This window comes from Paramormyrops kingsleyae, chromosome 10 (genome assembly GCF_048594095.1).
Source record: "Paramormyrops kingsleyae isolate MSU_618 chromosome 10, PKINGS_0.4, whole genome shotgun sequence".
Classification (NCBI taxonomy): Eukaryota; Metazoa; Chordata; class Actinopteri; order Osteoglossiformes; family Mormyridae; genus Paramormyrops; species Paramormyrops kingsleyae.
In genome coordinates this window covers 27877820-27891063 of record NC_132806.1, presented here as the reverse complement: position 1 = coordinate 27891063, position 13244 = coordinate 27877820, and the positions used below count along the sequence as shown (strand labels likewise).

Sequence of the window (13244 nt, the reverse complement as noted above, 5' to 3'; positions counted from 1 at the left end):
TAAATAATAAATGTAAAGGAGTCGTTATGGTTGTGCTGAAGGCAGCGGCATTGTGCACGTTTCCAATATAATTTAATTTCTGATTTATTCCAGAGAATGACTTTTTCTCCTCTCTCATCTTCCCGGGAGGCATATCGAGCTTTCTTTGTTTCTCGATAAATCAATTTCAGGCCTGCATTAAAACCGGGTAGTCGTTAGGATTTAACACCCGATGGAGGACGCATGTTGAAATTTAAAACATTCTTTAAAAAAAGCAAGCAGGGAAGAGGGATCACTCCTACATTTAACATTTGCTACCTTGGACTGATCTCTCTGGTCGGTGCATTGTGGTCCCTAAGTAATGGCGAAGGTTTGTTTCAAAGCTGATAAACACGATATGCAGTTGCTAAAACCAGGGCATCGTGTCTAAATCCAGCTGTTTTAAGCCACTGACCGTCCTCTGAGCTCTTTAATAAAGCGTTTGAGAAGGCAATGCAACCGGTAATTGGATAACCGGATTTAAAAAGAAGGATGATTGAATTCGATCATAATTAACCATTTAAATCTCTTCCAGAAGATTTTTTTTGCGTAGAATAAAAGTATGCATTATATAGGTTTTGCCTATACAAACCCAAACATTCCTTTCAAATTTAAATATAATAAATGTTAGAAACAGCTAGGCTTAAAGACTTTATGTTAAATAAGTTGTATTACTTTTAATTAAACCTTATTCTGGTTACCAACTATATTTTGGCATATGTTGTCCAAGGTAGGCTTATTCAATTCGGTATTTTGAATGAAAACCAAATTATTTGTATCCTGTAATACATTTATTTGCATTTGGGGGTGCAGTAAATAAATTCGACATTAATATAAAATATAGGGTAATCCGATTTAAAATGTGAATTCTGTGGGATGGACATAACAAGAAACTGAGGAACAGCATTTACTTCCATAGGGTCTCTTTCCCGGAAGCTGGATGTCACACACACCCCAAAGGGCCACCCGGCCGCTCCCAAACGCCGCAGGTCCGAGCCACCAAGCATGGCCGGCTAACGAGCCCGGTCCCCCTGCCTACCCCGAGCGGAGAGAGAGACGTCAAGAGCAGCCGGCAGCCTTTTGATCTCCCCGGGATTTCCCCCGTCATACGCTGCGGAGGGAGATCAATGGCAGCGCTGCCCGATTCCCACTGCGGCCCATTTATCCACGAAAATGCCCCGAAAGTTGACTGTGACACTTTTCCGATAGCGCTTCAGCAGCAAAGATGCCATTATACTCATTATAGTCATACTCATCTATAACTAACAGACTGGCTGCTTTTGCGAACCACCGCTTCTTGACTAGAGATCGACTTTTTTTCTGCGATCGAAACGCGCAGATTATTTAAAAATATCAAGGAAGTGCAGAACTTTTCCTGACGATGCTTACAACCGGTTCCTTCCTGGCGCAAAGTCACACATTTCTATGTGATGATGAAGTGAAAACAGGCTTAGCTGTGGACACAGTCCTTAATTATTTGGATAAAGGACGTCGTTTGCGGTTCTGGCTCGAAAAGCTCATTATTATTTCGCAGGCTTTTGTTCTTCAGCATTCCTGCGTTAAAATTGCCATTTTGAGCCCAATTAAACAGACTAGATCGAATAGGCTTGGATACTAGCACATAGGAGGGTAAATAAAACTGCTTTTTATTATTATTATTATTATTATTATTATTATTACTACTACTACTGTTTTTTACATTTGTTTTTGGCTATTTTTGTGATTGTTTTTCATTTTTATAAATATAATTATTGTATGTATCTATAAATCCTTGTCTTGCGGTGCTCATTTAATCAGAAAAAAAATTAAGAACTGATCTAGTCTGTTCCTGACTTTTTTCGTATTAAGAAAATAACCACAATGAAAGCTTAATACAGTGGGTTGGTTATATTATTATTTACCATAGTCACATACCTGTTCTTGCTGCCAGATGCTCTAGTTCGAACATGGACCATCTTAACCAAATATTGCTCGGTTGATCTTTAAGATGGTTACCTGAAAACCATGTTATTCTTAGAAGATTCCAGCATTTGAAAAGTATCTCAGAGGTAATGTACTGTTGTAGTTCTTTTATGAGACTTGAGGACTGTTCGTTAATTTACCCACTACCCCGCTATTCTGTGTTTCTATGTAGGAATGTGTTGATATCACATATTTGCTGTTGTGAATGTGAAGCATATAATGTGACATTTTTCCTGAGCTCTGAGCTTGGTCCAAGCTATTTGCTTTCTCTCTTCTGCATTTCCACAGGCCCTCCTGTAAATGTGACCTGCAACATCTTCATAAACAGCTTTGGGTCCATCGCCGAGACAACTATGGTAAGTGGAGTCTTCGTATGTACTGTGGACAGCCAGGAGCAGAACACTCAACTTCTGTCTCAACTCCTGTGTACATCCCACAGATTTTCAAGAAGCATTCACTCTCGTATCAACATGAACCTTGACGTTTTTAATTCAGTGTTGTGAGAAGTCTAAAGACCACCCACATAGTGCAATCACCATCTGGACATCATTATTCCAAGGAGTCACAGACATTTGAACATCTCCAAAGGAAAAGATTACTTTTTTCAATCACTCATCTAAGTCAACTGAGTGTGATTTTATAATAAAGAGTCTTTAATAATTTGGAAAAACCTTTAAATTCCCCTGGTGTTTGGGGGTTTTGGGTCCCTTGCAGGTCCTCCATGGCTATGTTCTTGAAGACCCTTGAGGGTATACCCTCTGTGTCTACCTGTAATGCTCTATGAACCTGAGTTATCTTGCGTTCAAGCGAGAGGTTACACAGTCAATCAGAAGCTCGCTAGGACTCCTGGCCACAGTCTCTATAAGACCAAGAAAAGTGTGAGAGGTCAGACAGAACGCTGTGTTTCCCTGCAGGTCCCATTGTAGTCATGGTGGGCTCCTGAGAGTCTTGCTCAGTCTGGAAACAAGAGGCCAGAGCTGGTGATCGTAGGCAAGGCTGTCACTAATGCTGCATTCCATTTGAACTTGTAACTTGCAAATTACGAGATCCTAGACAGAAATATCAGCTGGAACCTCCCTTCAAGTCAGAATTCCTACCCAGAAAGTCAGAAGGATCTACATGACCCCAACCTCAGAATTAAAGATGGCTGTGCCCTTTATCAACAGAAGTTAAAGCTGCAATTTTATACTTTTTATTAGCACTTGCTTTTTATTTGTTGCTCATTACATTTTTCGTACACACACAGAACTGTCCAACCACTATCTGCGGACGTGTTGGATTACTTGTTGGATAACTTGTTGGATTTAAGGTAGTCTGAGCTAAATGTAAGTGAACAAAGATAAAGGCCACTTACACTGAGGTAAATTAAATCCGACAAGTTATCTGGCTAAGAAAGAAATCATACTTTTTGAAACAAGTCCTTGGTATTGCTAAATGGCTTTCTGGCTTGCCGTACTGGGACACGCTTAACTTAAGTGTGACGTCATTCCTAGCTCAGACTTCCGACCTCTAAGGTAAATGGAACACAGCATAAATCTCAGCTGTTTATCCCACGGCAGTGAGCCGTTTTCTTGGCCTCAGACCACAAACCACTGTTCACCGCCATGGCCCCCGGCATCTGCCTGGCCGTTCCAATTGTTTACATGGGTTTAAAGGCATAGGCTTTCGGGGAGAGTACTGTGGCTATTTAATTAGCTTTCCGGACCCTTAATTTTCTTGCAGCGATGAGAGTGAGGCGGGAGCATAAATCCGCAACTCTTGTCATTTGTCACAAGACTTTGTGGTCGTATCTAGGGAGCTGCAAAACTTTTTAAAATTTGTCACAGTTGGGAGTGGATTTGGCCTTCGGCTCAAATCCCATTATGAGCCATTGTTATAAATCAAACTCCTAAGCTAGGAAAATCATGTCAAAAATATACTCTATGTATATTTCCCTTTCTTGTTGCCTTGGGTGCAGATGAATGGACAACACCTACTGCTACATGATCTCCAGCTGTGCCCATGAGTCTGTTCCCCAGCCTCTTTTTTCAGGCTTTAATGTCCAAAAAGAAGGGGGATGACTCACAGCGGCACCGCCCGTTTTGACCGTCTTCCTCTGCTTGTCGTGCCTTGCTTCTGTGTTCGGCAGATACCCATAAATTTGTTATTGGAAGGGAAGCTTTTAACAGGGATTGTGTCTCATCAGGAACTGCTCACGTTCGTGTGCACACAAACACGCACACACACCCTGCACTCGTGGCTTGGCAAAGGAATTCACGATCGATGAAGGTGGTGCCGTGCAACTTTTCAGATAGGTCTGATTAATCTGCTTCCCGGGGACTTGAACATGGGGGTTAATTTAGCCGCTCAGTTGAGCTGATTGCTGTCAGAGATGGTGTGTTTGCTTATTGTCTGCACAACGGCCCCCTGGCGCACCACAGTTTCCGTAGTGCGACACATCGTATTGCTAATGCCTTTTGGGGTTTTACCGGCATTCTCTAAATGACAGATGGTCTGTCATAAATAAAAGAAAAACATATTTTTACAGTTCCTAAAATTTATTAGCAGCATTTAACTGCAAAAAGAAAAAAATCTTCTGCAAGAGGGAACACTAATGGAAACAGGAGAAAATCCTGAAATTAGGTCTGACTAGCAAGGTGATGTGGGCACCCTATTGATTGGGCTGTAGGTATGGCTTATGAAGAAACACTGTCCCCAAGCTAGAGGACACAGGCCAGAACATGTCACAGGGCGTTTGACAGACGGAAGGCACCTCACCTTGGAATATTGGATGGGACGGTTTAGGTAATGATATGGATGAATGCTGTAGGAATGGTCACTCACTTCTTTGTGTTTTTCTCCTCCCTAATCCGTACCCAAGTTTAACGCAGCCTTGCAGTTAAATTTTACAGTGAACCGTGTACGTATTGAATTGACCCTTTTGCTGGAATCAGGTTTGATAAATATCACTGATATGAGAAAGTCACCACAGGTGTGAATATTTTAAAAGTATCTTGATAGTTTGAAGGTAATGTCAGAAAGAAATTTCATATTGGGCAGTGGAGAAGAAACCTAAGGAAACTGTTTTCAGTAGGTAAGATCATTCATAATAGGTTATAACGAGGATTCAATGGCTCGCATCGATCACCGGTGTCAGTTTTCACAAGCCAGTAAATGTCAAGGTGTATAATTAAAACTTACACGGATGGCTTGACAGAACGCTTCTCAGTAAATTTGTTTTGTGTTTATCTCCATCAAGTATGCAAATTACACTCTTATTTCATGGGTGGGGCTCTGATTTATTAACCACTGTCATTCAGACATGCCCTTGGAGAAATTTCATTTAAAGATACAGAATAATGAAGGTGTTCAAGGAATTAGTGTTATGATATATTTATGTTCTTAAGCAGGAGCACTAAGCACCTTTTCCTTCAGGTTTGTTTCTTTTTGGCTGTTCAACAGATATTCTCGCTGGGTAGCAATCAGTCATTTTTCACTTTTGCAAAGTGGAAGGAACCTTTTCACCAATGTGAAGGTGCAACAGGGGCTTCTACAAATTATCCAAAGGTTTCATGATATGTTCTCTGATTTGGAGGGAAACAGTTGTCTGTTGTCAATATGTTAATTTGTTTGCCTGTGAGGATTTTCACCAAAGCATCACAGCCGGTAGCTGAAAGTCATCAATACCGCCAAGAAAACAGATGCCTTTTGGGTGCTCACTCGATTTGTCACTGAAGTATGTCTTGTGCACTGATGCATTTTAAGCGCATTTATTGAAAAGATGGTCAGGAATTCAGAGACTACCCTACTGTCCCAGCAGAAAAGTGACAAAATTAATGGAGCTGGAGTTAATCCTGTATGGGAGCAAAATCTAGAAATATTCAGATGGCTTTTTACCTTTTGTTCACCAAACTGAATCTATGCACCCAGAGTGACTTGGTCAGTCACTTGACAAGACTATTTGATAAACTCAATGTTTTTAATGCTTCAGACTATGACAGGGTGAAAGGTTGTAACTGCTTGACCTTTTGTCCTCCCTGACCTTGTCTATGAACCCTCTTTCCTTTCTGTCCTTTTTGTAGAATCCAGTAAATTACTCTAAGTTGGCAGTAGGCACAGTCTGACCTTGAGAGCTGCATGGTCATGTAGGCCAGCGGATAGCATGATGATTAAGGACGTAGCCCTATAACCGGGATGTCCGAGTCCCAGAAGAGACTCTACAATTGTACCATTGAGTAAACTGCTTGAATAACTGCAGCAATATGAATGATAAGTAGCTTTATATAACAGTGCTTTGTGTAAGCAGTACACTACTATTACTGTAACAATATTCAGTTCTGTGCTTCCAACCGCAATTAATCATGTATAATTGGCTTTGTCTCAAAACTGATTAGTTTAGCTCCCTTCAACAACGGTAACACCTTGGGCTCTCCATTCTTTGTCCTCCATGTGCTGATTTGTTCCCTCTTGCGTTCACGTCCCTGCTGTAGGACTACAGGGTGAACATCTTCTTACGGCAGCAGTGGAACGACCCGCGGTTGGCCTACAGCGAGTACCCGGACGACTCCCTGGACCTAGACCCCTCTATGTTGGACTCCATCTGGAAGCCTGACCTGTTCTTCGCCAACGAGAAGGGAGCCAACTTCCACGAGGTCACCACTGACAACAAGCTGCTGCGCATCTCAAAGAATGGCAACGTGCTGTACAGCATCAGGTAGCCGCCTGCAGCAGCGCCGCCACTAATGTCTGCAGATTTCAGTCTCACACTTCACGAGGGATTCCGTTCTTTCTCCGTATCGAAGTGTCCAGCCCATTCTCCCAGGCCGTGTTACCCCGTCTATGGACCCAGCACACATCCTCTTTTCCTCATCATTTCCTTTTTTTTTTAAAGTTAAAATGGATATTATTTTGATTAATCCCCCTGCTCCCAGTATCTTCATTCTCTATTCTATTCTGCCATGTCACCTGGATCTGTTCACTGGCCTAAACAGTTTTACATGGTCCCTAGGGAGCAAAAGAGAGCCGTAATTCATACAGTGACCAAACTAATCATTAGCCAATGATATGTTTTTAATTGCTGATTGACAGGAGGGGACACTTCAGGGGCCAATCAGATTTCAGTCGAGATCAATGCCCCTGTGACCCCGCCCCTGTTACATGCCTGTTCCCATAACCTTGGCTCCATCATAATGACTCTGTCAAGGGGCCCTTCGTTCATAAACAGCTCACGTCTATCCCTTAAAACCAGGCCATCTTCCTTCCCTGAGGCCGAGCTCCGCCAGTCTCTCAGTCGTCTCTCGGTAAAACCCTCTCATATTCGCGGCGGTTTCGCACGGCAGTGGCATCGGCCCCAAAGGTGCCTGGCTTTTGTTTAATATCCTAGCTTGGGTCTTCACCGCTATCTTTGCTGCCGGGGCTGGAGGCTGGCCGCGCAGGAGCACCTCCCCAGCACCTCCTCTCGAGATTACTGCAGGAGCCTCGTTCATCAGTTTACCCTCGTCCCTGAACTGACAGGTGCTCAATTAAACTGCGGCAGATGCACTGAGCTGTTTTGGAGGAAATTGCTTATAAATAACAGCGCTATCTGGCCCAGGGAGGGCAAAGTTATCACCATGGCACCGGTGAGGCAAGGCACACTCTTTAGTCCTCTTCTCTATTCCGACAGGAATGTCTTTGGCCTTTTCTACGACAGCAGATATATCCCTACCTCACAAAAATGTATGAAATCTGTGTGGTAATTTTTCCCCGTTGTGACAATATAGGGCTTAATGTGTTTGCTTTGACCACAGGGAAGATCTTACGGTCATGCCGTCTGTGGCCTGCATCAGACCTGGCTCAGTACTCAGTATTCAGTATGGCTGCATACCTCCTCAGGGAATTTTACAAGCGGTTTTTATCAGACATGCAGCTAGAATTAAATCCGACTGAAAATCAAACCCATTCGAAATCAAATCCTCAAGCATGTAACTCAGACCTATATAAATGTAGTGTGGACTTTGGTTATACTTGTAAACCTCTCAAAGTGGTTTTGATTTGCAGTATTTGACACCCTTTTCTCGGGGTTTCTCTGGACTGTGAGGGGGTCGTCTGCAGTTGAGAAATCCCTGTTTCTTGTGAGGTGGTTTGAAAACACTGTAATGAGTCAGAGAGGAGAATCGAGATCTCATTCGCGTCGTGGCGGAGCTGTCGGCCCGGCTGACTTTATTTCTTGTCAGTCTGAGCGCAGGCCCAATGCCCTGGAAAAAAAAAAGAAAAATCCCTACCGATATTTTTTCATCTCACTCGACAGAAAGTTCATCTTACTTTCCAATACTTAAATAAGTAAACTGTGCCATTATAATGTGCTGTATTCTGACAGGAAGGCAGCCATAATACCAACCCGCTTTGATTCAAACACATTTTCCTTTGTCTTCTACTGGTTAGACTGAAATCGGGGGCAGGAGGGAGGTGCCAGACATGCATCATCGTCATTATTATATTTGTTTGCTTGTTTGTTTATTTGTTTGTTTGTTATTTACTATTTATCCATCTTCTGTCCTGGTTGGCCCAGGCAGCACAGCACACAAGGTTGGGGTACACTCTCTATCTCAGGGCACATACACACGCAGCTGTGGTAATAATACAATTTAAATTATTGGTATTAATGTTATTAATAATTCAATAATCATAATTAACATCAGGGGCAGTTGTAGTCGTTGTACTAATAGTTAGAGTGCTGATGAAAGAGCATAAAAAATGAATTGTCTTGGTCAGTCTGTTTTTAATTAGGTATTTAATCAAGACCATTAAAAATGCATGCGTTCGCTTGTCAAGTAAGAAGCGAACAGGGGTCACGGAGATGAGACACTGCGACTGAGATTTACCCTGTTTGGTTTCCTGCTCACCATGTGGCATTCTGGGAAATTAACAGGAATTATGCAAAGCTCAGGACATGTATTAAAGAGACAGCTGCATTTTTAGTGGTGGACTTGGCGAGGTGGGGTTTGGGGATGTTAAGGGGATTAGTAATAGTTGGGAATTGAACATTTCAGAATAGTAGTAATCATTATTTTTTATAACTTGGGAATGAATGTTATTCAGTAGTTTTGTATTCTAGCCTGCAGGGAGAAGATTGTGTTGGATTTTACTGCACTGAGAGCATCCATTTACACAGGAACATTTAAGCATTTAGACCTGGTTTTGTTCTCTGTTTAACTCTTGCTTTGTGCAATGAGATGCTGGAGCTCACCTTCCCCCAGGCTCAGCACCTACACTCACATGACCACATGACATTTCAGAGAGCGAAGTGGACCCAGCCGTATTGTGGTCCACACGTGACAGCATTCACCTTTCAAGGTGGACTCGTCGACATTTGAGTTCCTACATGACTGCTGTAGCATTTCACAGAATTAAGTGGACCTTTTCCTGTTCTGGACCATATATCTCCATTTGAAACTAGCTGAACCCATTTTTTGATCTGGACGCTATGTGACCTTGTGAACATGACACAAAACAAAGACTGATTGTCATCTTTTTCGGTTGAAGCAGAGTCTTTCGGAAGATTAGCACCTACTTACTCTGTAAGACATATAAAAACAGCATCTGAGTTTTCCTGGTTCCTGGCTGAATGTTGAAGCTGAGGTCCTATATCTCCTCTCTGTTGACCCCGTTCTCTCCTTAAACCCTCATCTGAGTCCCGAACGTGTCTCCTACAGAATAACCCTTGTCCTGGCCTGCCCCATGGACCTGAAGAATTTCCCCATGGATGTCCAGACGTGCATTATGCAGCTGGAGAGCTGTAAGTTGGGCCAAGTGGGGAGATGGGGGGTTTGGTGCCGGCAGAGCAGGTGACGCCGTATGGCCGGTTGGGGTTAGTCTGGGCTGGGTTTGCTTCGTTTTTTTAAACACAGGAGCCGTGCAGGTTAGATAAGAGGTTACCAGTGTACTTATCAAGTAAATGTCCTGCTAATGTAAAGTAATACATGTACATGCGAGTATATACACATTTATACAACATCTACAAATAAAGATTGCAGTAAAACATCAGCAATGTTGAGAGAAAGCAGTGCGAGTTACAGAATAGTGCAGGAATGAGTATATATACCTTCCAAAGGCAGGTGAGACCATTTAAGAGGTTTGGCTGTGATGAATAGTGTTGGTGAGGTCAGTGTGTACCACTATACCGAAGGTAATAAAGAGATTAGCGTCAGAAAGATAGACATCAGCTACAGCACTGAGCACTGAAATATAGTGCAAAAATGTCATGGACATAAGAAATGCCCTTGATTATTAATCTTTTCTATTTAATTAAAAATGAAAGGCTTTACCTTTTGATTTGCCCTTATATGCAACCACACACACACACACACACACACATATATCCAAATACACATCCATATACACAGATATGCACACAGATAGATGTACATATTTGTGCACATAAAATATTATGAGAAAATCTTACACAGTCGAAGTTTAAAGCGATTTATCTAGGTAATCCGTGTATATTTGCTCAGAATTAAAAGCACAATTTAACATTACAGTGTATGCAAATTAAGAGTGACAACAAAAACTACCAGGAATTTCTTCTGTTCTCCAAGAAGTTACCAACACCTTGCTGGATGGTTAGATGAACACCGCTTCAGCTCCCAAACCTCTCCTCGGGAGCACAACAGTCATTCCATGCATTCTTAAATTACACCACTAGCTCGCTTAATGAATTAACTTAATTAAATAATTAGATGAGGTATTGATTAACCAAACATGGTTTGCTAGTGGTCAAGCAAGAAAATACATATTAAATTCTTGCTGCAAATACTTGGGTGACTTTAGGAATGACTAAGCTGATGCATTTTGACTGACATAAAATCATAGTTTTACACAAACAGAAAGATCATTCAACCATAATTTTCTTTGACTGCTTCAGACTTTTGCACGGCACTGTATATACAGGTAGACATTCAAACACAAATATAAACACCTATAGTTATATATACACACACACAAGCAGACACTCCCATACACACATACAGCTATAGCTGTTTATGTCTACACTCACCACTGTCAATCTAACCACACTTCCGGATCCTTCTCCCTCAGTCGGATACACCATGAATGACCTGATCTTCGAGTGGGACGAGAAAGGGGCCGTGCAGGTCGCCGACGGACTCACGCTGCCCCAATTCATCATGAAGGAGGAGAAGGACCTGCGGTACTGCACCAAGCACTACAACACCGGTGCGTTGCCACGGCGACCGCATCCGCTATGCATGAGATATAGGGGAGGGTCCAGCATCAAACCAGTATGAAACTGGAAGGAGAGGGGGAAAGAGAGGACTGAAATGAGCAGGAATCATTTTTTAATGTTTCGAGGAACTTTATGGTGTTTTTAAAAACACCCAGTCTTTGGTCACCAAGCTGAGATCAGCCCTAGTTAGCATGGTAACCATGTAGGAAACAGGCTGCTAATCCGATCTGATGGTACGTGAAACATCCACACGATTAGAGGGGATTTAAAAACAGACTCAGGTTCTTAATCTCGGAATAAGACTGATACTTCGTTTTCAGTCATAAATAAGCCAGAAGACAAAACAGTGAAGGAACGAGCATAGATGGTAGGTGGTGGGTCAGGACACTGCCTGCTGGGAGATGTGGCAGATGTTGAGAGGTGGAGCGTGAACGCGGCGGTTTGACAGAGCGAGCCGCAGAAGACGTCTCCCGTGGAAGTAAAAATCTACTTTCCTTTCTCTAAATTCTGCTCAGCAAATTTACCTGACAGGATATGAGTAAGATGAAATTCCTTTTATTAAGACAGAGTGCACCCTGGAGTTAGCAGCAAAGAAACAGAGTACCCCCAGCCCCCCCCCCCCCCCGCCCCCGGTCCAAAGAAGCAAACCCCTGAACAAAGAAAATGCTTAGATTTGATGCATTTCTGCAACTTCCCTTAAAAGGCAATCTTCTACCCCATTGGTCAAGACAGGGGCTCTTGTCCACGCACAGAATGCACGATGACCTCGTGCACCTCCATATTTGCTTTAGGCTCATCACCAGTCGCCGCCAGTTTGCACCCCACCCTTGCTAACCCCTTACATGTACCCATGTTGAACAATACTATTAAATATAGCAAATCAAACTACCCATATTTCACCATATATTTGGTCCATTAATCTGTTTCTTTACAACACATTCATTAGACCATATGATCCTCGAAATAGGTGAATGTAGCAAACACGTCAGGACATAAGCCTGTTTGTCTCGCCTTGAAATCTCTGACTGTTTCCTGTTATCTTCCTCCGCGGCGTTGAGCAGCCTGCGTAGCACGTCCCGTCCTATCAGGAGCGGAGGTTCCGATTATCTTCGCAAACAGGCAGTTTCAGCTCCCAGTTTCAGGGTTAGCACAAGACACACACACATACACACTCTTCTTGCCTAAGGCCTAAAACGCTGACAACAATCCCACAATGCACCTCTCTCCAGGGCAGGGGTGAATCCAGTAGACACACAGAGGCATGGGTGGTTCTAGGATTTTTTAAAAGTGGGTTGTATAAGAGGGACCATAATTCATACAGAGGGGCCAACTTTATTGTTAGCCAATGATTATGTTTCAAATTGGTGAGTGACAGGGATGTGGGCACTCTGGGGGCCAATCAGCTTTCAGCTGGGGCCAGTGCCTTTGTGCATACATTCCTGATGGGGGGACAGAGTTCTGTCGCCTTTGTTTCATTGTAATCAGAAGCCGGCCTCGCAGATGTGCCGCAGTTAGATACTGTACGTAGCCCCCCATGACTGGGAAGTGGTAATGCTGCTACGGCAACTATCCAATATGAAAGGGGTGTGTGTGTGTTTGTGTGCGGGGGGTGCCTTAGGCCAAACAGCGATCGTTTGGCTGTCACATTCATGGACCTCGAACATAAAGCTGCAGGGGGGTGTGGGGGCATTCATCAGCAACCCCCCCCCCCCCACCATTTCATGATAAACCCCCACTGGGCATCGCTGTGGCGATGTCTTATTAACAACGGCCTTATAAAACTCCTGAGTCCCCTTCGCTCGTCTCTCTTCTTTCTGCCCCCCCCCCCCCTCATCCCAGGGGGGGGAGCGGTTGCCGAGACACAGAGTACAAGTATTAATTTTGTTGGTGCACTGCAGCTTCACCTGGTGGTACATCATCGTCGTCATTTATTACCCTAATGCAGATCTGATTATCCAGTGAAAGGGGTTTACTTCCCGCATGCCTCTGTTTCACCAGCGCCCCCCCATCCCGGCCGCACCGAGTCAGTGACGCCAGGCTTCTTCTTTTTTTTTTTAAA

At 43.3% G+C, this 13244-nt stretch overlaps 1 protein-coding gene across 9 annotated transcripts in view; it reads left to right on the top strand.

Annotated features, from left to right (window-relative positions):
• Window positions 1–13244, top strand: part of glra1 (glycine receptor, alpha 1) — a 54426-nt gene that overhangs the window by 21366 nt on the left and 19816 nt on the right. For 8 of the 9 annotated variants that reach the window (XM_023797427.2, XM_023797426.2, XM_023797428.2 and 5 more), the window contains 4 exons: window positions 2269–2336; window positions 6450–6673; window positions 9654–9736; window positions 11038–11175. In XM_023797427.2, the coding sequence (XP_023653195.1) occupies window positions 2269–2336; window positions 6450–6673; window positions 9654–9736; window positions 11038–11175 (513 nt within the window). Of the gene's footprint in view, window positions 1–2046; window positions 2067–2268; window positions 2337–6449; window positions 6674–9653; window positions 9737–11037; window positions 11176–13244 lie in introns of those variants that run through there. The other variant, XM_023797433.2, reaches the window with a different exon arrangement.